The 27,848-nt window shown below is 35.7% G+C and overlaps 2 protein-coding genes across 2 annotated transcripts; both read right to left on the minus strand.

Annotated features, from left to right (window-relative positions):
• Positions 1-16,861: 16,861 nt before the first annotated feature.
• On the minus strand, positions 16,862-18,800 carry LOC107825968 (protein HIGH ARSENIC CONTENT 1, mitochondrial). Its single transcript, XM_016652898.2, has 6 exons — positions 18,643-18,800; positions 18,320-18,397; positions 18,106-18,179; positions 17,923-17,993; positions 17,400-17,453; positions 16,862-17,285 (listed from the first exon to the last, which is right to left on the minus strand). The coding sequence occupies exons 1-6, from the start codon at positions 18,657-18,659 to the stop codon at positions 17,169-17,171; spliced, it is 411 nt and encodes a 136-aa protein (XP_016508384.1). The 5' UTR covers positions 18,660-18,800; the 3' UTR covers positions 16,862-17,168.
• Positions 18,801-21,518: 2,718 nt separating this feature from the next.
• LOC107825966 (uncharacterized) lies at positions 21,519-23,313 on the minus strand. The gene is made up of 3 exons (XM_016652896.2): positions 22,815-23,313; positions 22,095-22,706; positions 21,519-22,009 (listed from the first exon to the last, which is right to left on the minus strand). The coding sequence occupies exons 1-3, from the start codon at positions 23,311-23,313 to the stop codon at positions 21,519-21,521; spliced, it is 1,602 nt and encodes a 533-aa protein (XP_016508382.2).
• Between the last annotated feature and the right edge of the window lie 4,535 nt (positions 23,314-27,848).

The following is a 27,848-nucleotide window of genomic DNA, read 5'->3' on the forward strand; positions in this document are numbered from 1 at the left end:
AGGCGTAAAATCTGGAATTCCAGCTAAGTTTGACATGTATTTAGCTGTATTCAAGCGATGTTAACATTAAATACAGTAACGTATCTGCGCTAAAAACGGAAGAAAATAAAATCACATGATATTATCCTAATTTAACTCAACGAACTAAAACGATCCCTCATTAATCTGTATTTGAAAGATACATAATAAAGATTATAACTGAATAAAGAGAAATACATATGAATAACACAGTTGAATACAACAAAATACACCTTAATTTATCTGAATAAAACACTTGAATACAACAAAAATACAATTGAATACAGCTGAATAAACTCTTGAATGCAACAAAATACAACTAACTTCTGCTGAATAAAATAGTTAAATACAACTGGTTAAACCTGAATACAAGTGAATACAGCTGAAGAATACATTCGAATACAACTGAATACAAATAGGCGATTTGGGCGATCTAGATAGAGAAACAACCCTATGGCTTCGCCGGCCGGCGGCCAGCCATTAATTCCGGATGGTCAGCCATGAGGCAAATTCCTTGTTTTTTCCCTTTTCACATTACACTTACAAGTAAAAACTCAATCCTCAAGCTTGAACTCAACGAGAAAGTTGTTGCCAATTCAAGTCAAGAAGTGGAACAAAGCCAATGGAAGCTATGGTGAGAAGAATAAATCAATAGCTACTCCAATTACAAATGGGGTTTTGGTTACGTTCTTTCTTGACTCCAGCAGTGAATTGGGTCTCCACTCAAAACCTCCACAAATACGGTTAGTAATACCAATCTGTATTTCTTATCGAATATGCACATAGATAACGTTGGTGACGCAGAGCAGAAAATTGAGAATTTGGGTGGGAGAAGAATTAAGAAACTAGGGTTTGTGGGAGAAGAGAGTCTGGTTGTATGCAAATAGAGAGAGATTGTATTGGGGTTTGCAGATACGCGGTAATTATGTGAGAGAAAATACAAAAAGGGAGAGAGAAAAATAATATTTAGCATATATGGTGCCTTAATTGTAGAATGTAACTATATTTAGATTTTTTGCAATAAAAAATAAAAGGTATTTATAGTATATAATATTTTAAAATGATATTTATTTAAAATAAATAGGGTACTAAGATTTTCTATAGGGTGTAAAAATTCCTTTCTCAAAAGCTATCGCATAAGGCCAAATGGAGTGGGTAATGGACTTCAAAGAGATCCACCTATTCAAGTGGGGCCCATATTTTCCTTTTATTTATTAAGGAGTAGTGATAGTGCCTGCAATTGAGCGCGTGGAAGAAAAAATTTAGTGGGGCCTGCTTTTCCTACAAAGTTATCCACGTGTATTTGGAGATATGTTTGGAATGACTTAATTATCCTTTAATAGAGAGCTGCTTGATTATTCTTGACTTGGTTTCTTCTGGTAATTCACTTGAACCAAAAGCTCCTCTCGATTCCCATTTCTAAAGAGTAGTAATTTACTTATAGAATAAACAAAATTTTTTATAAAGAAAATATTAGTTTCCGGCATAATAAATAAAAATAAAAATAAATATAGTTTGTAGTCTCCAACAGCAAACTGTAAGAGATTTTTTTTAGAAAGAATTACAAAAAAATACACATGACTTCACGCCATAACAAAAAATGGCTCATGTTTTTAAATTTTACCTCACCTAGCCCACATTGTACATATTTTGAAAGCACTAACAAATTCAAAATCTGTGTTCTTACAACCATTGCTTCCAAAAGCTATGGAGTTAAATATATGTTCTCACAACCATTGCTTTCACTCTCTTCTTCTCACATCTTCTCCATATGCTTCAAGGGGCAGTGTAGTTTCTTCTTCTCCTCTTGTGTCACCTGGTTGCAATGTAAGAAAATTGAAGAGTAGAAGTCCACCATTGAAGACCATTCAAAGCTATGCTTTTGAAAATGAGTTTTTTTTTTGAATTTGTTAGTTGTTTGGATTGGGTGTTGTACCAATTGATTGAAAATATCAAAAGGAGTTCAAAATTTAAATTTGAAGTGATTTGGAGTAGATTTGAGCAAGATTTGAGTTAAATTCAGAAAATAAGCAAGGAAGAAGACGAAGTCAGTTTTTTGTATAATTATGTATAATCTTGTATAATAGTGTATATGAGTATAGAAACACACCTTATACACTATTATACACTTTTATACACCTTTATACAAACGTCTGTAGACGAATTTTTTCCACGATTTTCAGTTGCAATTCTTGTTCAAAACTAGTCCAAATATCCATTAAATGGCTTCAAATTTTATATACAACCTCCTTATACTATTTCTAACAAGTCTAAATAACACCAACTCCAAATTTCTCACAAAATCAAATTCAAAATTTAAACCCACATATTTAAGCTTGTTAAAAATCTAATTTTCATCATCTAAATGAATTTGGTTTGTTGAACTAATATTTGAGTCACAATTACTGATTCAACAATTACTTTAAAAGCTTTAGGAATCTTTTTTAGAAATTAAATAGTAATTTTGAGAACCTATTGGAGTTGAATGTTGAATCTTAGCCTATTATTTTTGGACTAGTTGATTGTAAATTAAAATATGAATTATAAAATTAAAAAGTAGGGAGCCCAATTGTTTTAGCGTGAAATTTCCTCCCCTTTTTTATGATTAAGGCAGGGTCGCTTGAACTTTGAACCTGGTAAATTGAAATTGAGGTACTGATTTTATTGTGAATGTAACTCAATGTGTCGAATGCTACTGAAGCAAAAGCAATCCCTTCACCTTCCTATTTAGCTATTATATAACTAGTTTTAACATATGCGTGTTGCGATATACTTTGTTTTAATTAGTAATATTTTTTAAATCACATAAATATTATATTTGAGTTATAAAAAAAAAGAGTTTAAGCACCTGAAATTGATAAGTAAAATATTGAGCACAGTAAAAGCCTTAAGTAGAAAAATTTGTTCATATCAATAATTTTGATAATAACAAAAAACGTCAAAAATTTATTTACACAATTACGAAGGAAAGAGAATAAGAGCTTTGAAGGATATGTTCTACGTATTAAATAAGAAAAAATATTTAAAATAGAGATATATTTATGATATATATTAGGAATTTTTACCTCTTATAGTAAAAATTAACACCTTATTTATTTTAAATAAATACCATTAAAAAAATTATATTCTATAGATACCTTTTAATGTTTATAGCAAAATATTTAATTTTGGTTACCTCATATCCCTAAGCCACTAAATACGCTATTTAGTTACACTCTTTTCTTTTTCTCTCTATTTTGATACATATCATTCTCTTCCCTCATTCCCTAAAAACACAATTGAGGACTTCGTCAGAAGCAACTTGATTTTCTATTACAAAGGGCTCCCTTATTGGATTTCGTGAAAATTTCTCTTACAAAGGGCACTGACGGAGGGCACTTGATTCATGAAAATTTTTGGCGGGGCTGTTACGAAGAGCTTGTCATTAAGGGATATTGGCTAGAAAAATGGTGATGTACCAAATAACAAATTGCGGTATGAATAATCCATAAAACCAGACACAGGCATCACTATCCTTTGAGAGAATATAGCCAATTTATCAAAAAGCCTGTTATTCTGCTTTTTTCTTATTGATTTTCTGTTATGAAGGGCTCCCAATTGGGTTTCCTAAAATACGAAGGGCACTTGATTGAATACGAAGGGCCTTTTTGGTGAGATTCAGGGTTTTTACTCGATGATGGATTCGCCAGAAATTAGGGTTTGTTCTTGAACAAAGACGACAGAGTTTGGGACTGAGCAACTTGATTTTTTGTTAATATATTTCAATGTATTTTCATGTCTTTCATTATATTCATTGTCTTTTTTTTTCATTGTAATTCAATGTATCTCATTGTATTCCATGTATTTCATTATATTCAGTGTCTTTTTTTTTTATTGTATTTCAATGTATCCCGTTGTATTCTATGTATTTCATTGTATTCACTGTCTCGCTATATGCCATGAATGTATTCATATATTTTTTTAATTAATATAATTTATGTATTCAGATGTATTATATAATTTCTCTAAAGATTGCTATGTTTTTGGTGTATTTTTTGGTTTAGAATTTTTTTTATAACTGAAAATACAAAATTTGTGTGTTATAATTGAGTTTGTTGAGTTATATTAGGAGTCTATTATGTTAATTGATTCACTTTCCGTTTTAAAACAGTGTAATCCCCTATTTCACGCCGTGAATACAGTCGAATACAATAATTTGTCCAGCTGTAATCCCATGTTTCACTCCATGAATACAGTCGAATACACTCGAATACAACAACTGATTAGCTGGACTTCCCTGATTCACGCCTATTTTTGCTACTGTATTCATGAACACAATAGCTTAAATACATCAAATACATCTTATAACCACATAAAAGGTATCTATAATCCGTAATATAGCAAATAGTATCTATAAATTGCTAATTACTACTAAAAGATAGTGCTTTATGAAAATTTCTCTATATATTATGCTTGAAAACTTTGCTCAATTATTTTTTATTTCAATATTATATGTGCCTGAAGTACTTTTATTTTATGTTAGAAATGATGATAAAGAGTTGATCTAAATGAAAGGAATGCGGTTTCATATTGCCGACTCTAGCTTGCCTGGCATTGAGACATAGTAGTAGTTATTGTTGTATTATATATGTTTGAAAACTATTTTTTACTTTATAAATAAAATTTATTATTCTATAGGTAAGTTTATAATATATAAAGTGAATAGAGAAAACACCATAATATTGCAAACTATTAAAAAATATTAACAATTTAGAGGATAAAATAGATATTTGGCCATCAAAAATTTGAAAAATTATTTGAGTGACTTTTTAGGTGCTATAGAAATAGTTATGTGATTTTTTTTATTTCAAGTAAAAAAAATATGACTTTACTAAATAACTTTAAATAATTTGAGTGACGGACTCGTAAAATTGACTAAGGGCCTAAGGATACCACCATGTAGCTGAAGCTTCCTGATATGCTACTTCTTTTTAAAGAATTGGAACAGTCGGAAGATTGAGTGCAAGTGATGATTATGTTACATATGGCAAAATCTATATAGAGGTCTAAGAAAAAGGAAATTGTCTTTGTAGTGTACTGCCTACGGGTTCAACTGAACCCATAACTTTTGACGCGGAGTAAAAATATTTATGTAAAAATTTATTAAAATTGCAAAAATAATAGATATGAACCCATAACTTTAAAAATATAATAAGAAAAAAAATATAATAAGTTCAATGCTAAAAATATTATAATTAAACTCATTGAATTTAAACACTGAATCCGTCTCTGATTGTCTAAAGTGCCCCGCTTTGACTCTATATGCCAGCTTGGGCTGCCTAATTTGGATTTGATTAAATAAATTGGACTACTATTGCTAAATATGGGTCAACCCCAATGGGACTCAAAAATATTGGTCGATGAGATTCTCGAGAAACTAGGGGTATTATTACTTTTAGCCCACATCAGAAACTATTTATATTTAGTAGCCTAATATGATGACCCGATAGGTCATCTAGAGTTTTAAACCTTAATTCTATGTTTCCAAGCCTCCAATAGCTTCTTTAAGTCTTCCTCGATTAGCGTACCCAGTCCTGGTATTCTTTCGGAAGGCTTTTATGTTAAAATTGATAAAGTATGAAATTTTGCCTTAAAAATCCATTTGAATTAACTTCGATCAACGTTTTAAGCAAACGGACCCGGATTCGTATTTTGACGGTATCGGTGGGTTCGTATTGTAATTTGGGACATGGGCGTATACCCGAAATCAATTTCGGAGGTCCCTAACTCGAATTATCGCTTTTTGTTAAAAATTGAAAGTTTAAAGGTTTAATGACTTTAAATATTTGACGGATGCTTGACTTTGTTGATATCGGATCCGTATTCTGGTTCCGAAATCGGGTATAAATCCATTATTATATTTATGACGTGTCTGTCAAATTCGATGAGAAACGGAGTTGGTTTGACGTGATTTAGATGTCCGACTGTTAAAATAGAAGTTCTAAAGTTTTCTTGAGAATTTCATTTGATTTGGTGCCGATTTATAGTTCTAGGTGTTATTTTGGCAATTTGATTGCGCGAGCAAGTTCGTATAATATTTTCGGACTTGTGTGCATGTTTGGTTTGGATCCCCGAGGGCTCGAGTGTGTTTCAAATAGCTACTGAGTGAATTTGGACTTTGAATCATAGCTGGTGTATGTGTGTGTTCTGGTGTTGTGTGCAGATCTCGCATTTATGAGGTTTGGCTCGCAAATACGAGCCTCACATTTGCAAAGAAGATTTCACATTTGCGAGCAGGGGCTGGGGGTGGGCTTTTCGAATTTGTGAGATCTAGAGTCGCAATTGCGATCCCCTCATGTTCGCATTTGCGAACACTTTATTTGTATTTGTGAAGGCAGCATGAATGTGGTGACTTTGCATTTGCGAAGGTTTATTCGCATTTGCGGGGTTCATAATTACGAACTCCAGGTCGCAATTGCGACACATGCGCCTGATCAAACTATGAGTTAGACGACATTTCTCTCATTCTTTCAAATTTTCAAACCTAGATACTCTAGAGGTGATTTTTCCAAGAACTCTTCTTCCCCAATTCATTGGTAAGTGATTCTAACCTACTTTTTTTCAATTTTTCATTAAGTTTCGTAAGTTTTCCACCTAAAATCTAGGATTTTCATGGTAGAAACTGGGGGTTTTGGTAGAATTAGAAATTCTTATAAAATTAGAATTTAGACCTCAAATTGGGGTCGGATTTCGATTTACATAATTTGGCTCGGGGGTGAATGAGTAATCGGGTTTTGGTCCGAATTTCGGATTTGGACCAAGCAGGCCCGGGGTCGTTTTGGACTTTTTGGGAAAAAATATGGGAATTCTAAATTTTATGCATTGTAATTGATTCCTTTAGTAATATTTGATATTATTGAGTCTATTGTGGTGCGGTACGAGTGGTTTGGAGGTAAATTCTAGAGGAAAGGCCCCGATAGAGCTCAGAGTTGACTGTAGAGTGAGGTAAGTGTTGAGTTTAACCTTGATTTGAGGGAATTAGGAACCCTCAGATTATGTGCTATGTGAATTTCATGTGTTGTGGCGTATATGCTAGGTGACGAGTGCTTATACGCTACCGAATTACTTGTTTCCCTGATTTTCCATTTTTTCTTAATTAACTCCTTCCTTGTCTTAATTGTTATATGCTTTAAATGCTTTCCATGCTTATTTGCAACATGTTAATCATTGTTTTCTCCTGTTAACAATGTTAGATCTTTTAATGCTTTCATGACTCGATGTTATTTTTCTTAATTGACTTACTTGCAACTTCTAATTGTCATCTATTGGGCTTGTCTTGTCGTGTAGTATTACACATGTGAATTTTCATATTATACACAATTTCCTTTCTGATTCAGCTTTGTATTCATCGATCGTAGAGGTTTTTGTGATTTAAAATATTTATTTGATTGTTCTCATTGAATATTTGGTACTGATATGGTGGAATCGGGTTACACATGCCGCAACAGGTGAAAGAAGGGTGGATTGATATGGTGGAATAAGGTTAAATTTGTACTAATATGGTGTGATCGGGTTGCACGCTGCAACAGGTGAAATAAGGGTGGATTGATACGGTGAAATAAGGTGAGTTATACTGATTTTGTCATATGGTGGGATCGGGTTGTACGCCACAACATGTGATTATTTGTTTATGATTGTGATATTATTACGGTGGAATAAGGGAGGATTGTGATGTATGGTGGGATCGGGTTACGCGCCGCAACAACCTATGTGCTTCCGTTTCTCTATATTGTGTTAGTTCTCGGTATTTTCCATATGGAACTCTAAGGATTGGTAATTCTGATCGGCATTGGGTTTTCTTTGAGGCTTTAGCTATTTTCTTCAGTTAAATGTCTATTTCGTTCTGTATTTTCTTCTTTTGTCTTTATTATATACTGCATACACGTTATAATGTAAGTGACCCATTTAAGTCTCGTCATTACTTCATCGAAATTAGGCTTGGCACTTACAGAGTACATGAGGTCAGCTATACTCATACTACACTCTGCACTTTTTGTATAGATTTTGGAGTCGGTCCCAGCGGCAGTTATTAGCGTGCTCGGATTGGCCAACTTTATGGAGACTTGACGTACAGCTATTCAGCGCCCGCAATTCCTAGAGTTCCCTTTCCTTTTATTTAGCTATGTATTTTCATTCAGATAGTTTTATGTTTATGTCAAACCCTTGTTTGTACTATTCTAGTAGCTCGTACACTTGTGACACCGCGCCCCGGGTTGTATAAGATATGTTTAATTATTATAGCTTCCGCACTTCACTTTGAATTATTACACGTATTTTAGTTCTTTCTCATTATTTAATTTAACTGTTGAAAAATGTATAAATTGTTCTAACGTTGGCTTGCCTAGCAATTGGAATGTTAGGAGCCATCACTGTCCCGAAGGTGGGAATTTTAGGTCGTGATAGAGCAATAAGTTACATAGGTCTTCCGAGTCTCGAGCAAGCTTAGTAGAGTATGGAGGATCAGTACGGAGACGTCTGTACTTATCTTCCAGAGGCTATGGAGTTTAGGAACAATTTCACTTCTATTCTTCTCTATCGTGCGATTTTATTCTACCATTAATGATTCAACTCTTCTATTCTTGATCTCTTGTAGATGGCAAGAATACGCACCGCATATTCAGCTGGACAGCTGCCAGAGCCCCCAGTAGTAGCTCCTACGAGGGGTAGAGGTCAAGGTCGAAGTTGCGCCAAAGGTCGAAGTTGCGCCAAAGGCCGAGGCAGGGGAAGAGCTCAGCCTGCAGCTAGAGTAGAAGCAGCAGTAGTGGAGCCTCAGGTAGATTTTGATAAGGAGGTTTCAACTCAGATTGTACCTATTGAACCAGCTCAGGTCCCAGAGGGGTTCATTGCCATCCCAGTGCTTCAGGATGCTCTAGTCCGTTTGGTGGGCCTTATGGAGAGTGTGGCCGAGGCCGGTACATTTCGTATGCTTTCCCAGCTAGGCCTGAGACTGAGTCATCTAACGCTGTTTATGACATGTATTGTTCCAGTTTGCCATAGAGATGCTTAAGTTCTATTTGATCCGGGCACTACTAATTCCTATGTGTCATCCTATTTTGCTTTATATATAGTTGTGCCTCGTGATTATTTGAGTGCCCCTATGTATATTTCCACACATGTGAGGGATTTTATTATTGTAGATCGCATCTATTATTCGTGTGTGGTTATTTTTGGGAGCCTTGATATTAGCGTAGATCTTCTACTTCTCGATATGGTAGATTTTGACGTTATCTTGGGTATGGATTGGCTGTGACCTTATCATGCTATATTGGATTGTCACGCCAAGACGGTGACCTTAGCATTGCCGGGGTTGCCTCTATTAGAGTGAGGAGGTACTCATGACCATTCTACTAGCAAGGTTATCTCTTATGTGAAGGCTCGACATATGGTCGAGAAGGGGTGTCTAGCTTATTTGGCTTATGTCCGTGATTCTAGTGCGGAAGTTCCTTCCATGGATTCAGTTCCAGTTGTTCGTGATTTTTCAGAGGTATATCCTGTAGACCTGTAATGCCACCCGATAGGGTTATTGACTTTTGTATTGACTTAGCTCCAGGCACTTAGCCCATTTCTATTCTTCCATACCACATGGCCCCGCTAGAGTTGAAAGAATTGAAGGAGCAGTTGCAAGATTTACTTGATACGAGCTTCATTAAACCTAGTGTCTCGCCCTGGGGGTGCGCCTGTGTTGTTCATGAAGAAGAAAGATGGTTCGATGAGCATGTGCATAGATTACTGGCAGTTGAAAAAAGTCAGCATTTAAAACAAGTATCCATTGTCGAGGATTGATAACTTATTTGATCAGTTTTAGGGTGCCAAGGTGTTTTCAAAGATCGATTTGAGGCTGGCTACCATCAGTTGAGGATTAGGGAATCTGATGTCCCTAAGATAGCTTTTCGAACACGATGTGGGCATTATGAGTTTCTAATGATGTCATTTGGGCTGACAAATACCCCAGAAACATTTATGAATTTGATGAACCGGGCGTTCAAGCCCTATCTGGATTCCTTTGTGATTGTATTTTTTGATGATATCTTGATCTATACCCACAGTCTAGAGGAGCACAAGCAGCATCTTTGGATTGTACTTCAGACTCTGAGAGATAGCCAATTATATGCCAAGTTTTCAAAATGCAAGTTTTGGTTGGACTCGGCCACTTTCTTGGGGAACGTAGTATCGGCAGAGGGCATAAATGCAGATCCTAAGAAGATTGAGGCAGTTCAGAACTGGCCTAGCCCCACTTCAGCTATGGAGATCCAGAGTTTCTTGGGTTGGGCGGGATTTTACCATCGGTTCGTGGAGGGGTTTTTATCTATAGCAGCCCCATTGACCAGGATGACCCAGAAGGGTATCCCGTCCAGATGGTCAGACGAGTGTGAGGCAAGATTTCAAAAGCTCAAGACTGCTTTGACTACGGTGCTAGTGTTGGTGTAGCCTATAGGTTCAGAATTTTACATGGTGTATTATGATGCATCTCGTATAGGGCTTGGTGTGCAATATTAATACAAGATGACAAGGTGATTGCATATGCATCACGGCAGATGAAGGTTCATGAGAAGAATTACCTTGTTCATGACTTAGAGTTGGCAACCATTATTCATGCGCACGCTGAAGATTTGGAGGCACTATCTTTATGGCGTATCATGTGAGGTATTCACGGATCATCGGAGCTTGCAATATTTGTTCAAACAAAATGATCTCTACTTGAGGTTGAGGAGGTGGTTGGAGCTATTGAAGACTATGATATCACCATCTTATATTATCCCGGGAAGGACATTTGTGGTGGCCGATGCCTTGAGTAGAAAGGAAGTAAGTATGGGAAGCCTTGCGTATATTCCAGTCGGTAAGAGACCACTTGAATCAGATGTTCAGGCTTTGGCCAATCAGTTTGTGAGGTTGGATGTTTCAGAGCCCAGTCGTGTTCTAGCTTGTACACTCGCTCGGTCTTCCTTATTTGAGCATATCAGGGAGCGACGATGTGATGACCCTCATTTGCTTGTCCTTCAGGACACAGTGCGGAACGGTGGTGCCAAGTAGGTTACTGTTGGAGATGATGGAGTTTTGAGAATGCATGGTCGTATTTGTCTGCCTAATGTAGATGGACTTCGTGAGTTGATTCTTGAAGAGGCCAATAGTTCCCGATATTCTATTCAACCGGGTGCCGCCAAGATGTATCAAGACTTGTGGTAGCATTATTGGTGGAGGAGGATGAAGAAGGATATAGTTGCATATGTAGCTCAGTGTCTAAATTGTCAACAAGTAAAGTATGAGCATTAGAGACCAGGTGGTTTGCTTCAGAAGTAAGAGATTCCCGAGTGGAAGTGGGAGCGAATCACTATGGATTTTGTTGTCGGACTCCCACGGACTCAGAAGTTCAATGCAGTATGGGTTATTATGAACAGGTTGACCAAGTCAGTACATTTCATTCCTGTGGCAATTACCTATTCTTTAGAGTGGTTGGCTGAGATTTATATTCGCGAGATCGTTCGTTTTCACGGTGTGCATGTGTCTATCATTTCTGATTGTGGTATACAGTTCACCTCACACTTCTGGAGGGCAGTACAACGTGAGTTGGGCATGCAGGTTGAGTTGAGATCAGTTCTTTCTACGAAGTTTGCCTATAACAACAGTTACCAGTTGAGCAATCAGATGGCTCTATATAAGGCATTATACGGGAGGTAGTGTTGGTCGCCAGTTGGATGGTTCGAGCCGGGGGAGGATTGGTTGTTGGGTACAGATTGGTGCAGGATGCCTTGGTTAAGCTCAAAATTATTCAGGATCGACATCGCACAACTCATTCTAGGCAGAAGAGTTATGCCTGCCATAGAGTTCGTGATGTTGCATTCATGATCAGAGAGGGGGTGTTTCTTCGGGTTTCACCCATGAAGGGTGTGATGAGGTTCGGAAAGAAGGGCAAGTTGAGCCCTAGGTATATCAGACCTTTTGAGATTCTTCATAGAATGGGTGGGGTGGCTTACAAGCTCACATTGCCACCTAGTTTATAAGCAGTCCATCCGGTGTTCCATATTTCCATGCCCCAGAAGTATCACGCTAATCCATCTTTTGTGTTAGATTTCATCTCAGTCCAGTTGGATAAAGATTTGACTTATGAGGAGGAACCGGTGGCTATGCTAGCCAGGCAGGTTCGATAGTTGAGGTCTAAGAGTTATCCTTCAGTTCGAGTGCAGTGGAGAGGTCAGCCAGTCGAGGCAGCTACTTGGGAGTCCAAGTCGGACATACGAAGTAGGTATCTACACTTTTTCACTAGTCCGGGTACTTTTCTATGTCCGTTCGAGGATGAACGGTTATTTTAGAGGTGGAGAATGTGATGACCTGATAGGTCATCTAGAATTTTAAACCTTGATTATATATTTCGAAGCCTCCAATAGCTTCTTTAAACCTTTCTCGATTTGCGTGCACAATCTGGGTATTCTTTTGGAAGGCTTTATGTTAAAAAAATTGATAAAACATGAAATTTTGTCTTAAAAATCCATTTGAGTCTACTCCTGTCAATATTTTGGACAAACGGATCCAGATCCGTGTTTTGATGGTCTCGGTGTGTCCGTATTGTGATTTGGGATATGGGCGTATGCCCAGAATCAATTTGGGAGGTCCCTAGCTCGAGTTATTGCTTTTTGTTTAAAATTGAAAGTTTGAAGGTTTAATGACTTTAAAGATTTGACGATGTTTGATTTTATTGATATTAGGTCCATATTCTGGTTCTGGACCTCGGTATAGGTCCATTACTATATTAATGACATATCTGCCAAATTTGTGAGAAATGGAGTTGGTTTGACATGATTCAGACGTCCAGTTATTAAAATAGAAGTTCTAAAGTTTTTTTGAAAATTTCATTTGATTTGGTGTGCGATTTATAATTCTAAGAGTTATTTTGGCAATTTGATAGTGCGAAAAAGTTCGTATGATACTTTTGGACTTGTATGCATGTTTAGTTTGGAACCCTGAGGGCTCGGGTGAATTTCGGATAGGCTACAGAGTGAATCTGAACTTAGAATCATAGCTGGTGCATATGTGTGTTCTGGTGTTGTCTGCAGATCTCGCATTTGCGAAGAAGACTTCGCATTTGCTAGCAGGGGCTGGTGGTGAACTTTTCGCATTTGCAAGATCTGGGGTTGCAATGGTAATCCCCTCAGGTTCGCATTTGTGAAAATTTTGTTTGCATTTGTGAAGGCATCAGAAATGTGGAGAATTCACATTTGAGAGGGTTTATTCGCATTTTCGGGGTTCGTAATTGCGACACCTGCGCGTGATCAAAATCTGAGTCAGACGGCATTTCTCTCATTCTTTCAAATTTTCAAACCTAGAAACCATAGAGGCGATTTTTTCAAGAACTCTTCTTCCCCAATTCATTGGCAAGTGATTCTAACCTATTTTCTTTCAATTTTCCATTACATTTCATAAGATTTCAACCTAAAATCTAGGATTTTTATAGTAGAAATTGGAGGTTTGGATAGAATTAGAAATTTTCATAAAATTGGAATTTAGACCTCAAATTGGGATTGGATTTTGAAACAAATTACATAACCGGGCTCGGGGGTAAATGTATAATTAGATTTTGATCCGAATTTCGGGTTTGGACCAAGCAGGCTCGGGGTCGACTTTTGACTTTTTGGGGGAAAATATGAGAATTCTAAATTTATGCATTGTAATTGATTACTTTAGCAATATTTAATATTATTGAGTCGATTGCCGTTAAATACGAGTGGTTTGGAGGTGAATTCTAGCGGAAAGGCCCCGGTAGAGCTCTGAGTTGACTGCAGAGTGAGGTAACTGTTGAGTTTAACCCTGATTTTCCGCTTTTTCTTATTTATCTCTTTCATTGTCTTTACTGTTATATGCTTTAAATGTCTTCCATGCTTATTTGCTACGTGTTAATCATTGTTTTCTCCTGTTAACAATGTTAGATCTTTTCATGCTTTCATGACTCGCTGCTATTTGCCTTAATTGACTTACTTATACTTTCTAATTTTCATCTACCGTACTTGTATTGCCGTGCAGTTTTACACATGTGAATACCCATATTGTACAAGGTTTTCTTTCTGATTCAGCTTTGTATCCATCGATCGTAGATGTTCTTGTGATTTGAATTATTTATTTGACTGTGCTTATTGAATATTTGGTACTGATATGGTGGGATCGGGTTGCATGCCGCAACAGGTGAAATAAGGATTGAATTATATGGTGGAATAAGGGTGAATTTGTACTGATATGGTGGGATCGGGTTACACGCCACAACAGATGAAATAAGGGTGGATTTATATGGTGAAATAATGGTGAATTATTACTTATATGGTGGGATTGGATTGCACGCTGCAAAAGGTGAAATAAGAGTGGATTGATATGGTAAAATAAGGGTGAATTATGATACTGATTTTGTTATATGGTGGGATCAGGTTGCACTCCGCAACATATAATTATTTGTTTATGATTGTGATATTATTACGGTGGAATAATGGAGGATTGTGTTGTACGGTGGATCGAGTTGCGCTGCCGCAACAACTTATGTGCTTCTGTTTCTCTATACTGTGTTGGTTCTCGACATTTTTCATACGTACTTCTAAGGATTGGTAATTCTGACCGACACTGAGTTTTCATTGAGGATTTAACTATTTTCTTCAGTTAACTGTCCTATTTCGTTATGTATTTTATTCTCATGTCATTATTATATACTGCGTACAAGTTGTAGTGTAAGTGACCTGCCTTAGCCTCGTCACTACTTCATCGAGGTTAGGCTCAGCACTTACAGGATACATAGGTACTGTTGTACTCATACTACACTCTGCACTACTTGTGTAGATTTTGGAGTCGGTCACATCAGCGGTTGTTAGCGTGCTCGGATTGGCCAGCTTTGTGGAGACTTGAGGTACAACTGCTCAGCGCCTGCAGCTCCTAGAATCCCCTTTATTTAGGTCCTAGAGTCCTTTTATTTAGCTGTGTATTTTCCTTTAGACAACTTTATGTTTATTTCAGACCCTTGTTTGTACTATTTTAGTAGCTCGTGCACTTGTGACACCGAGTCCAAGGTTGTATAAGATATTTTTAGTTGTTATAGATTTCGCACTTTACGTTGGATTATTACAGTTATTTCAGTTCTTTCTCATTATTTAATTTAAACTGTTGAAAATGGATAAATTGTTCTAATGCTGACTTGCCTAGCAAGTATAACTAATTTACGGAAGGGTTAATAAAAGTTAGTTAGCTCACTTTCCTCTTAGTCTTTTAGCTTAGTAATGTTGCAGTAGATCTCAAATATGTGTGTGTGTGTGTGTGTGTATATATATATATATACACATGGCTAGGCTTGTAATTAGATTATTCTAGAATGAAAATCTGTTATTTCTCTCTTCTATTGATTGAGAGCTTTCTTCTAGAAACTTCAATTCCGCCATTAGAGCTGAAGCTCGAGCTCAACTCTGATCTTCATTAATTACTATTTTGTTAATATAAATTATCATCATTGGTTGTTTCTTTATTTCTAAATTTAACTTGTAAATTGTATGGCCACCAATTTACCTGCTATCTATGTAGTTTTGAGGTATTTTGAATTGAAAATTCGAAGTAAAAGATGAATATGAAAAGAGATAATATGTGTATCACACTGTGTAGCATTTGTGTATAATATATGCATCATATATGTATCACATTTATATCCACGTATACTTGTGTGTGAGATATATGTGTATTACAAGTTTGATATATGCGTCGCAGAAAAATTTATTAAACTCGATTTCAACTACGGATTTTAATTCTAACTTGTCTAAATCACATCCAATCTTCCTCAAATTTTGTATATTGAATCATCTATACGTTTTAAATGAATTTTAGGCTTTTGAAATCTTGTATATATATATTTTTTGTGTTTTATCACCTTGTTTGCTACCTCATTCATTAAAATTTCTTACCATCTTGCATCTTATATTGTTGATCACGCTTAAAAATATGGAAGGAGATCTTTGCATGTGATTCTTGAAGGGAAAGAATCCTTATTTATCTAAATTTTTAATTTTTATATGTGCTTCATTATTTTTTTTCGTAAGTTTGTGATTAATTACTAAAAGTTAGTTAGCTTAAGCTTATTTTGGACATTTCGGTAAGATTCTCCACATTCTCATCTCTAAATTAGGAATAGATAAAATCCAAATGGACGAAAAGTTAATGATTTTAGCCAAGTCAAGAATGGTTTTACATCATTTAGATCAAGTAACCATGTTGCCAAGCATTGAAGAGATACAGTTAAATATCATTGTGAATATAGTGTTGGGTTTTATTAATTAAAACAACGAGGTGTGAACAAAAAATGATGGAAAATAAAAGTTTGAATTGGTCCGAACTTTGTCCCTCATTGGATAGGAAGAGGAAATTTTTTGTGCTTATATATGGAAGCACTTCTTCTAGTTCTTAAAGAGTTGAGAAGAGAGCAAGTCTCGCGCCATCCTCGCCGTCGCTTGCTCGCTTCGGATTTGGTCAATACCTCTTCAAATAAACAGACACCTTTATACCTGTTGGGACTCAACTTTGTTGGCTATAAACAGAGAGGCTCAGCCTTATTTTTCCAATATCGTGATTTGCTCCGTCAGTTGAGTTTGCCAAGTGCCGCTATCACAGAATAATTATCCCATTCTATCCTGGGAGGAATTAATCTGAAACCTTGGGCAACTGGGGATTAAATTTTTTAAAGACACACAAGAAATTTGTGGGCTTGAAATTTCTGTTTTTGTTTTCTGAAACTAACGTCTTCTGATTTTCTGATTTTGAATACAGAATTACAAATACATAGATTCAAGGTGGCTAGTCGAACAATTATTATTTTATTTTTATGTTATCATGCCAAATTTGCTACAAGAAAATACTATTGTATGTCGACATAATCTGATGCCTAATGGTATAAAAAATTTGTACATCATCAGTCCATAGAAGTTAAACACAAGTAAATTTATTCTCCAACATTAACAAGCTCAAAATCATCAAAATAGAAGAGAAAATCCTTTGCAGATAACAATTTGAAGTCAAAATGTAATATAGAAGTTTTACATGCTTGTTTGTTCATTCCACCTGAAATTAATTCTTGTGCAAATTCAACTAATCCAATTGTAGATTCACGGACGAAACTTGCAGGCTGTTTTGAACTGTTCGGCTTCTGCTTTATCTCCTTTAAACTCATTATCCACCCATGCTGAGTATCCTCCTTCCAAATTTCTTACATCCGTGTAGCCCTAAACTCAATAACATAGCACTACTATATTTTAAGGAATTTTTTTTAAACGGCAGGCTAAATTCTGATTGAGAAATTTAACTTCCTGCTATTAAAGGAGAAAGTGCTCACTAACCGCATTAAGAAGATCGACACATGCTCGACGTCCTCTCCCTCCGCTGTTGCACCCCTTCAAAACAAATCATGGCATTTTTTTCTAAGTGATTTACAGAAGACAGATCCAGAGTTTAAATTTGATAGGTTCAGTCGTTCAGCCATTAAGTTCTACCATTATAAAACTCATTGTAACTATGAAACTATAAGTTCAAAATTTAAAATTTGTTGAAACTTTAGTAATGTTTCCCGTATATATTTACACATCGTGTCAAAAATATTTGGTTAGTTGAATTCAGTTAACTAGGCATCTACCTCTAATAGGAGAGTTGCTCAAAAGAAGTGGTTATATTTGTATATTGCACGTGTAAGAAATATTTACACAATTTGATTATTTAAAAGGTAATTATAGGTAGCTCTAATTAAGAAAAATTATTGTTAATTTAGATTAAATGACAAGTAATGTGTAATTTTTTTAAAACACTATCAATGTATATAATTTAAATTCTTAAAAAGAAAGTTAAAAGATATATAAGTATATTTACCACAATCAGATGATCCTCCTTTTGGCACACTGAAGAGACCTGGACAAGAAAATCTGGGTTTTGTACTCTTCCTATCATCCACCAGAAAAATAATAATTAAATATTCTTACATAAATAGGGATTGAATGGAACTATATATATGAGGTGATGTAATATTTAAAATATTGGCCTTCCATTTTTCACCTTCTTCAGTGAGGAACATGTATGGAATATTTATCGCTTTATCAATATGTCCTCTGTTAAACTCTTCAACTGTCCTGTAAACCCCAACAGAGAGATAGAAAATAATGATGTAAAATTAAATTAAATTAGAAGACATTACAAAGCTTTGCTAAAATAATGCAAATTAGTTTAATTTTATTAGATTTCTGATAGTAAAGACTTTTCAATTCCTCACCTCACATCTAAGTAACGGTGACCTGAGGATAGCAGATCCTTGGCACTAATCACATCAACGTGCGAAACATCTTCATTGCTGCCAATCAAAGAAAAATTAAATAAATACTTAAATTAGAACACCACAAAGCCAAAAACAAAAAGAGAACACAGAGAAACGAAATTTGGAGTTGGACGAATTAAAAGTTAGATATATTAATGATTGAAATAGCAAAGAGGTGTAGATGTAATTAAGTTAGCATAAATAACACGAAAAGAATCCAAAATAACGAGACAAAGAAATATTAAGTAACGATTAACAAGAAACATTAGAATTTGGGTTACCTCTTTGTCGAATCCATTTTATGCTTATTACACTTGTAGGAGTTGAAGTATATCTCTTCAAATCTGATTTCGGGCAACTACTTTAGTTTTTTTGGTTTTATAGTAGCTCATTGTATGTTTGGGCGTTGACCTTCTTCTTATTGTTACGAGAATAATGACAAAAATAATTAATATGCTTATAGTTAATTGGTTGTAAGTGATACCCTTTTTTTATGTGGTATCCGAATTAACTTGTGCGCAACTCTAATTCTATGGGTACCTTATATCTTCTGCGTACCAACACAGGAAATGATTAACTCTGTCCACCAAGACTTAAACAAATGAAAAGAAATCACCCAAATTCGTTGACTTTGATTTGTTCACAAAGCAGATTATTGGAGTAACATTTTCTATTAGTAAGGAAAATAGCACTATATATATAATTTCAACATCTATCCAACGAAATAATCAATTACTTGTTCGAAAGGGATAGTAGTAGTATTTATTTAGGTGTTTGACAGGAAACGCATGTGATCTGCTAAGCAAGAGTGGATTACACGTCAATCTTAACAACTACACTAATAATTATTTTGCTTTAATAAGCTGAAATTCTTCGTCGAATTTATGAGATAAATTGTTAAGTTCAATCACTAATATGATGTGCTGATAATTTTATGTACATGTTCATGTATCTTAGAACTTCCAGTTGCGTAAATGGTTTTGTGAAACTGGTCTTTTGGTTTGGCAAATAGTGAAATTGTCGTTCGAGTAGAGAGAGAAACTCTACCTTCACTCTAGCCTACAACCAATCTTTATCTTCTCAATTCAAAACACTGAAATGACTCCAAACATCAATCTCCATATCCCCCTAAACCACCAGACAAGGATACTACCATCCAAAAAGAAGAAATCCAAAGTTTTAAAGACAAACTTATCGAAGGAGTACAATATTCCCTAAAAATTGCTGAGATCTCTACACATATTGATATTACTACAAAGGTTCAAGAAACAAATGCTGTACAAAATCACCCAATGTTGGTGGATGACAAGAGAATTCATCTCACAAAGGAAGACCAAGAACGTATATATCAACCTTGGAGATATTCTCTCATTATCAAACTAATTGGTAAGAAAATCTAACATCATATCCTCAAAAAGAAAATTCAGGAAGCTTGGAAAATTATGGATAATTTCCCCCTTATTGATTTGGGAGCAGACTACTACATAGCTAAATTCAAATGTGAAGAACACATGACTAAAGTCTTAAACGCTGGGCCATGGTTCATATTTGGCCATTTCCTCTCCATTTAGAGATGGAAGCCAAACTTTGTGACAACAGAAGTAAAGAGCTCCCTCACAGCCATTTGGATCCATCTACCTCAATTACCAACTGAGTTTTAAGATGGTATTATATTGGCAAAAATTGGAAATGCCATTGGTAAATTACTAAAAGTAGATGCGTGCAATTCTTCAACTCTAAGGGGATGCTACGCCAGACTATGCATTGAGCTACCACTTGAAGTTCCGGTAGTCCCACTCATCAACATTGGCCACCATAAGCAAATCATCCAATACGAAGGTGAAAATACTCTATGCAAGCAATGTGGAAGACTGGGTCATGTGGCAATGAAGTGCCTCTATGTAAAAACATCACTGCAACCAAACTACACTCCGGATAATAATAATCCTATCCCTAAAGAAGTGAGCAATGACAATGAAGTAAATGGCATAGCATGGCAAACGGTTAAGTTCCCAAAGAAGAAAAGAACCAATGAGAGGAGTTCTGGAACCATTCAAAATCCAGGTATTCAATCAAAACGATCTCATCCAATACCAGGTAAGTATTCTTCTCCAACCCCTAATACTATGTATATCCCTTCTAACACTCAACCTACGAGTAACAGGAAAACTTCGAACAATCATTCCTCATCTCCTCCGGGGAATTTCATAAAATGCAGTAACAAATTCTTCACATTGGAGAATCCGCCCACAGAAATAAAAATAAAAGAAAACTATTTACTAAATTCTGAAAATATTTCTAAATTAAGCATTGATAACGTGGCTTTACCAAATACTCCCAATCACAACGTGTCTGACATGGAGGTCAGTAATTTACCCAACATGCAGGTCCTAATTACGCCCTCTAATCAAATTATCGAAGATAACAAAGCTACAAAAAATGACATTATCCTTAAAACAAAAGATTCTCTCTCCGATAACCTTCCACTAAACCTTCCTATTAAAATTTATAATTCCTCTAACATCTGCATGGATGAAGATCAGGCCCCACAACACATGTCCCACATGCCCCCACCTTCTAGTCATTTGGCCAATATCAAACACCACGTGTCTAACCCTACCGCTACACCAAATCAACTTAAAATCTCTTCTCCTGCGTGCAAAGAAAACATGCAAATAAACCAAATTATTAACACCCTAGATAATCCTTCTACTGAAATCCCTATAACTTTCAGTAACCAACCTGTCCCAACAAATATAAATCAGCCCCTAAGTAGTCACTATGCCAAGAATTCCTATATCACAAAGAAGGAGATTCAGGCTTGTTCAAATCCTAAGGCACCAAAGAGCTCATACAATGGCCAATCCACCCCCAAATTTTAACAACCAACAGGGAAACCAAACAGTCTTATTCATACAACCACCCCTCCCTCAAGATCACCAACCTCTATCATGGATAGAACCAGAGGCGGACCCAGAATTTAGGGGTTACAGGTGCCAACCTAATCGATTTGATCAACTCGAGCGTCGGTTCGGGTTATACATCCTTTTTATTTATATAGACAAATAGATCAAACGAAAGAAAATATAATAACTATAACTAATTGACGCAAAGCATAAAACTTCCAACAATATTTTTAATATCATACACAATCTATTTACAATTGTCCTCTACGAGCTTTCATATTTTGAAAACGATCAATAATGACATCATTACTTATATTTGTAAATACATCACGCTCTATGTAACAAACTAAACAATCATTTAAATATTGATCACCCATGCTGTTCCGCTCTTCATTATTTATCTGCTTCATGGATAGAATGCTCTCTCTACAGTTGCGGTAGCAACAGGTAAAATCAAAGTTAACTTCACAAGTAGATAAACATACGAATAAGTCTCCACAAGACTTTGTCTCAACCAATGCTTTTGCCAAATCACTAATTCCTTGCAAGTTGGAGAACTTGAGATTGCCAGCTCGCATATGAATTATGAAAGTATCTAGTTGATAACTCAAGTCTCGAATCTGTACTTCATCAAACTCATTTGGGTAACATTTTGCTAAAGTCATTATTCTACTTTTATCAAAATTAGCAAAAGAATTGACTGGATTAAAGCTAGCCATCCCAAGAAGCAATTCGCTACTCACTACACCAAAATGGTCATTAAGCTCTTGAAGTTGCACATCAATTATAGAAGATATCAACACTCAAGTGGTGTGAATAACAAATACCAGAAGACTTGCGCTTCGACTTTCCAGGAAAATAGGATTCATCCATCTTGGGAATTATAATATCATGCATATGACAAAATGAGGAAACGTCATCTAGCAAAGATTTCCATCCAGTTTCTCTCATATCTTGCAATATTTTCTTTGTAATCTTAAGAAACTCCACGGCATCAACAATATCTTGATCTCTCTTTTGTAGGATCTTGTTCAACTCATTTGACATTGCCAAAACTTTCAACATCAAGTGAAGCATAAAAACAAATTTAAATGTTATTATCTCACTCAAAAGATATTTTGCTTGATTTCTCTCATTTGAGGTAGAACCTTCATGTTCAATCACTTCAAGCACACGAATAATAGATGAGAAAATAACAATAAAGTTATCTAATATTTTGAAATGTGATCTCCAACGAGTATCACCTGGTCTTTGAAGCCCGCGTTCTTGATTTAGTCCTCGCCCGGTATGAATTTCACCAGACTCAAGTAATTGCTCCAGTTTTTCAGCTTGAAGATGGCGAAGCAAATTTCTACGCTTAAAAGATACTCCAATGACATTCAACATATTAGTAACATGACAGAAGAAGTCTTCGACATCCAAATGCTTTTTAGACATAGCTACAAGTGTTAATTGCAATTGATGAGCAAAGCAATGAATTTAATATGCCGATGAGCTGTCTTTCATAATCAAAGTCTTAAGACCACTTATCTCTCACCTCATGTTACTAGCTCCATCATAACCTTGTCCACGTATTTGGGATGGACTTAGTGAGTGGTCCGAAAGCAAAGAGTAGATTTCTTCCTTCAATGAGCATGCCGATGTATCACTAACATGAACAAGACCAACAAATCGCTCTACCACTTCACCATTCTTATCAACATAACACAAAACAAGAGCCATTTGTTCTTTGTGTGAGATATCTTTGGACTCATCAACTAATATACCAAAGTAATCTCCATTCAAGTCTACAATTATAGCCTTTAATGTTTCTTTTGCACAAGCATTGATAATATCCTTTTGGATTATAGGGCAAGTCAAAGTATCATTTTGTGGAGCATTTTCTAATATTACTTTTCCCACATCCGGATGCTTGTCCCCATGCCATTGTAAGAATCCTAGAAAGAGGCCTTGATTTGTTGAAGATTCACTTTCGTCATGGCCCCTAAAAGGCAATCCATACAATAATAGAAGTCTTGCCACATCAATTGATGCTTCTAAACGCATTCGATACTCACTTTTTAACATCTCGGAGTGCTTATAAAAAACAACTTGAATTGATTGATGATGATTTGATAAATCTAGCATCTTCTTGAAACATTTATCATGGACACTATTAACATCACCAACGTGTAAACGCAATCTTTCAAGACCCTTATTCCAAGCCCTAAAACCATTTTTTGTATAAAATTCACCCGCACTTCCATGAATAAATTCATTTTTGAACAAATAACAACATAAGCAAAATGCTGCATCTTTCTTCACACTATACTCCAACCATTTAGAAAATTGACCATTGAACCAACTTGGAACAAATTAACGCATTCTTCCTCCTATTAGAGTTTTGGGAAATTGATGCTTGGAAGGTTGACAAGGACCCTGTTGAATGTAATATTTCCTTACTTCATCTCGTATTCTGGGGTTATAGTCAGAAATAGGTAATCTTTCTCCTGGATCGCCTTTAAGTGACCCCAAATTGAGTTCATTTATAAGATAAGAAAGATTGGCATTCGCTTGGATCAAGGATTGACAACTAGGACTTGGTTGAGAATGGTCCAACCTCGTGACAAATTTATCCATCTCACTTCAGTTCCTATAAAATAGAAGTTCATTCCAGTGAGAAATATAGACCAATTTCTAGTAGGTCATACCATCAATAAGTTTTGTTATTTTAAATAACTCAACCTTCCCTAATATTTTTGTCGTCGTTAAAATAGAGTTAATTTTGAATTTTCCTTGATCAAAATTATTTGGGATGTTCTTTCCACGATACTAAATTCTACAGTGAAACCATATAAGAGGCATTTGATTTTCAAACACACCCAAAGAAATACATAACAAAAAAATCAAAATAGTGACAATAAAGTTTAGCAAGAACACTAAAATCCAACTAAATACAAAACAAAAACATGAGCAAGAACATATATTTCATGGGAAAAAAATATCCACATAGGGTTAAGAAATAAACATGAGGAGGTGAGGAAACTTTACAATGGTGGACGTAGAGCAATAAAGGTGTGAAGCATCTGAGAGATAAATCAAAATAAATGCTAAAGTCTAACAGAGAAGCAAGAAGTATAAACAGTGGCATGAAGGTGAAGCAGCGAGAATTGGAGAAATGGAAAAGGGAAAGTGGCGTAAGGGATTTGGGGAGTTGGGGCTTTGTTTTACCTATTGAAAATTGGGATTTGAGAAAGATCCTCAAAAAGGATTTTAACTTTCTATATTAATTATAAGAGAATACTTTTATTATTATTTTATCTTATTTGTTTATACTTAACTAAACAAACAGAAAAGTCAAACATTTAATATAAAATATAGAAGAGTGTGCTGTGTAGTGTATTTAATCTCCTTAAATTGCAATTGAATGTAAGCCAAAAAATTATTTGCTCCCACCAGGATTCAAACTCTTGCCCTGCTGAACAAAAAGGCAGACCTTTGCCATTGGCACCTTTGCCACTTTTGTTTTATGGGGTGGCACTTTAATGATATATATCCTATTTGTTATACATATTTACATATATACATAAAGTTTTCGCCGAAACTTGCGGGTGGCGTACCACCCCGAACCATGTACATAGATCCGCCCCTGGATAGAACAAGCACTGATGGGCCATGCAGTAACTTTCAACATGATGCTAGATGGCAAGGAAACAGTAATCATCGTCCAAAACTCTCACTTCCTAGCCCAACTTGTCTCTGAGGGAATGCACATGGCCATGAGCAACTACCACAACCATGTTTGGCTAAACAATATACTTCAACCGTTAGCTTCCAACTTTAATGCACACCAAGCCCAAGCCATGAGGAACCAATGGAACCTTCCTCACTACTTCAATCCCCTCCAACCACAGAATATGTCACTGGATCTCCCTTTCTTTCCCCTAGGGGAGATCCAGAACTTAAACCCAATATTCATGCCATGGGCAGCAACCCCCCACTTTCAATAAAATCAAGCTCAAACAGTCCCCCCAGTAAGCAACCCACCTCCACAACCAGCAAATCCCAATGTGCAAGAACACGAAGAGCCACCAGTAGAGAATGTACAAGAAATGAACTTACTAGGGTCGGAAGAGATAATAGAATTCTCAAGTCTAAACGATGTAAAGGTCTATCTCTTCAGGGAGATGCAAGAGAAGAGATATGTGCTCAGTTGCCCCCCAGCATTGTACAAGTTCTCAATGGACATCAGACCTCCATAATATCCAATAGTGGAGAGCCATGTAATGATACTGGTTCCATCCATGAGAAGGAACCCAGTGCTCCATGCAAGAATGGAGAATAGCTCAACCAACAATCATGTTTCAATGATGTATATGCCTACTAATATAATTATTTGGAATATTCATGGTGGTAATAATGACAACTTCCGTATCAACTTCAGGGAGATGGTTGATACTTACAAACCCTACATGGTAACTTTGTTAGAAACTTGTATGAAAAATCATATCACCCTTCTAAATGATTTTCCCTTTACTAATATGGTCGAAGTCCCAACAGAGGGTCAAGTTGGGGGTATGGTTATCATGTGGGATGCCAGCATAGTAAGAGTGCATGATTTGTTAGGAGGAACCAAGAGATCCACGCCAATGTTGAGGTAACTCCGTTAATACCATTTGGTTATTTTCCTCAGTATATGTGAGTACTAGATTAGGAAAAAGATGTACCCTGTGGAATAATATTGAAAACGTTCATATAAATAACTCCAAGCCTTGGCTCCTAGGGGGAGATTTTAATGACATTTTTAGTGCTAATGATAAGTTTGGTGGAAATCCAATAAACCGTAGGAGAAGTAACAATCTTTGGAATAGTATCAACAAATACAACCTAGTAGACCTAGGGTATAAAAGATGCAAATATACTTGGACTAATAATAGGAAAAAATTTAGAGGCCTAATTATGGAAAAATTAGATAGGATTTTTGTAAATAATGACTGGCTATCCCTTTTCCCAAAGGCTATGGTCACACATCTGCCCAGAACCCACTCCGACCATAGCCCGTTATTAGTCCAATTAAGTCCAAAAAATATAAATTTCTCAAATAAACCTTTTAGACTTGAAACTATCTGGTGTAGACATCCGGATTTCGTTAACATAGTTAAAAAATGTTGGTCAAACAATTGCTTAACTGAAGCTCAATCTATTTTCAAAAACACAGTAGTGAACTGGAAGAATGAAACATTTGGTGACATTTTTAAAAAGAAAAAAATTTTTCTAGCCGGGCTAAATAGAATTCAAACCTCCGCATCTTACCAAGAAGTTTCTTTTTGCAAGATTTAAGAATTTAAACTCCAACTAGAATACAACAATATTCTGAAAATAGAGCAAAACTTTTGGAAATTACGCTCCAGGATCTCTTGGTTGAACGATGGGGATGCAAATACTAGGTTCTACCATGTAATGGCCTCAAATCGTAAGCGCCGTAATGCCATTATGTATTTTACCAACAATAATGGTGATTGGATTACTGATCCTACATCTATATTAAACCATACTCTTGATTTCTTTACAAATGCTTTTACAATATCAAAAACCTCCTCTCACAGAAAGGCCATCCTAGAGGATCCTACGTGCCACAATAAAATTGATTTATCTAGTCTTGACATGGCCTTGACAAATGAGGAAATTACTAAAGCTGTTTTTTCTTTCAAACCCTTCAAAGCACCCGGACCGGATGGAATTCATGTTTTTTTTTACCAAAAATACTGGCACATCATCAAAAATTCAATAGAGTCTTTCTATCATAAGGTTTTTGATACACAAACTCTGCCAAATGGTATAAATGAGACATTTATTTGTCTAATCCCAAAATTTTCCAATGCGAACAACCTAAATTTTTTTAGACCAATTGGTCTTTGAAATACCTCTTACAAAATCATTACGAAGATAATTGCAAACATGATAACTTTTTTTTACCCTGCCTCATTAGTCCTCTCCAATCTAGCTTCATTAAACATAGGAGAGCTAGTGACAATGCTATTATCGTTCAAGAACATATGAATAATCTTCGTAAACACAAAAAATCTATCCCTGATATGCTTATAAAAATTGACCTGGAAAAGGCATTTGATAGATTAGAATGATCATTTGTCTATAGAACTCTTAGATTCTTCAATTTCCCTCCAAAAATCAGTAATTTAATTATGCACTGCATTACTACCAGCTCTATGGGAATCCTGGTTAACGGAACAACTACTGAATTTTTTAGTCCTAGTAGAGGTATCTGCCAAGGAGACCCCTTATCACCCTACATATTCATCCTTTGCATAAAATTGCTCTCAAAACTCATCAATTATCAAACAAACATTTTAAAGTTGGACCCAATAAAAATCTCTCAAAAAGGTCCTTCTTTTTCTCATGTTCTATTTGCGGATGATATCACCCTAATGGGTAAGGCAAACAAAAAAACTGAAAATTGCATAAAATCTAGTATGGATTTTTTCTGCTCTCAATCAGGCTTATCCATCAATTACACAAAGTCAAAAATCATCCTTCCAAAACTTTGTCCTCCTCACATTTCTTCTTACTTCTCAAACCTTCTT

This window comes from Nicotiana tabacum, chromosome 10 (assembly GCF_000715075.1).
Source record: "Nicotiana tabacum cultivar K326 chromosome 10, ASM71507v2, whole genome shotgun sequence".
Lineage (NCBI taxonomy): Eukaryota > Viridiplantae > Streptophyta > Magnoliopsida > Solanales > Solanaceae > Nicotiana > Nicotiana tabacum.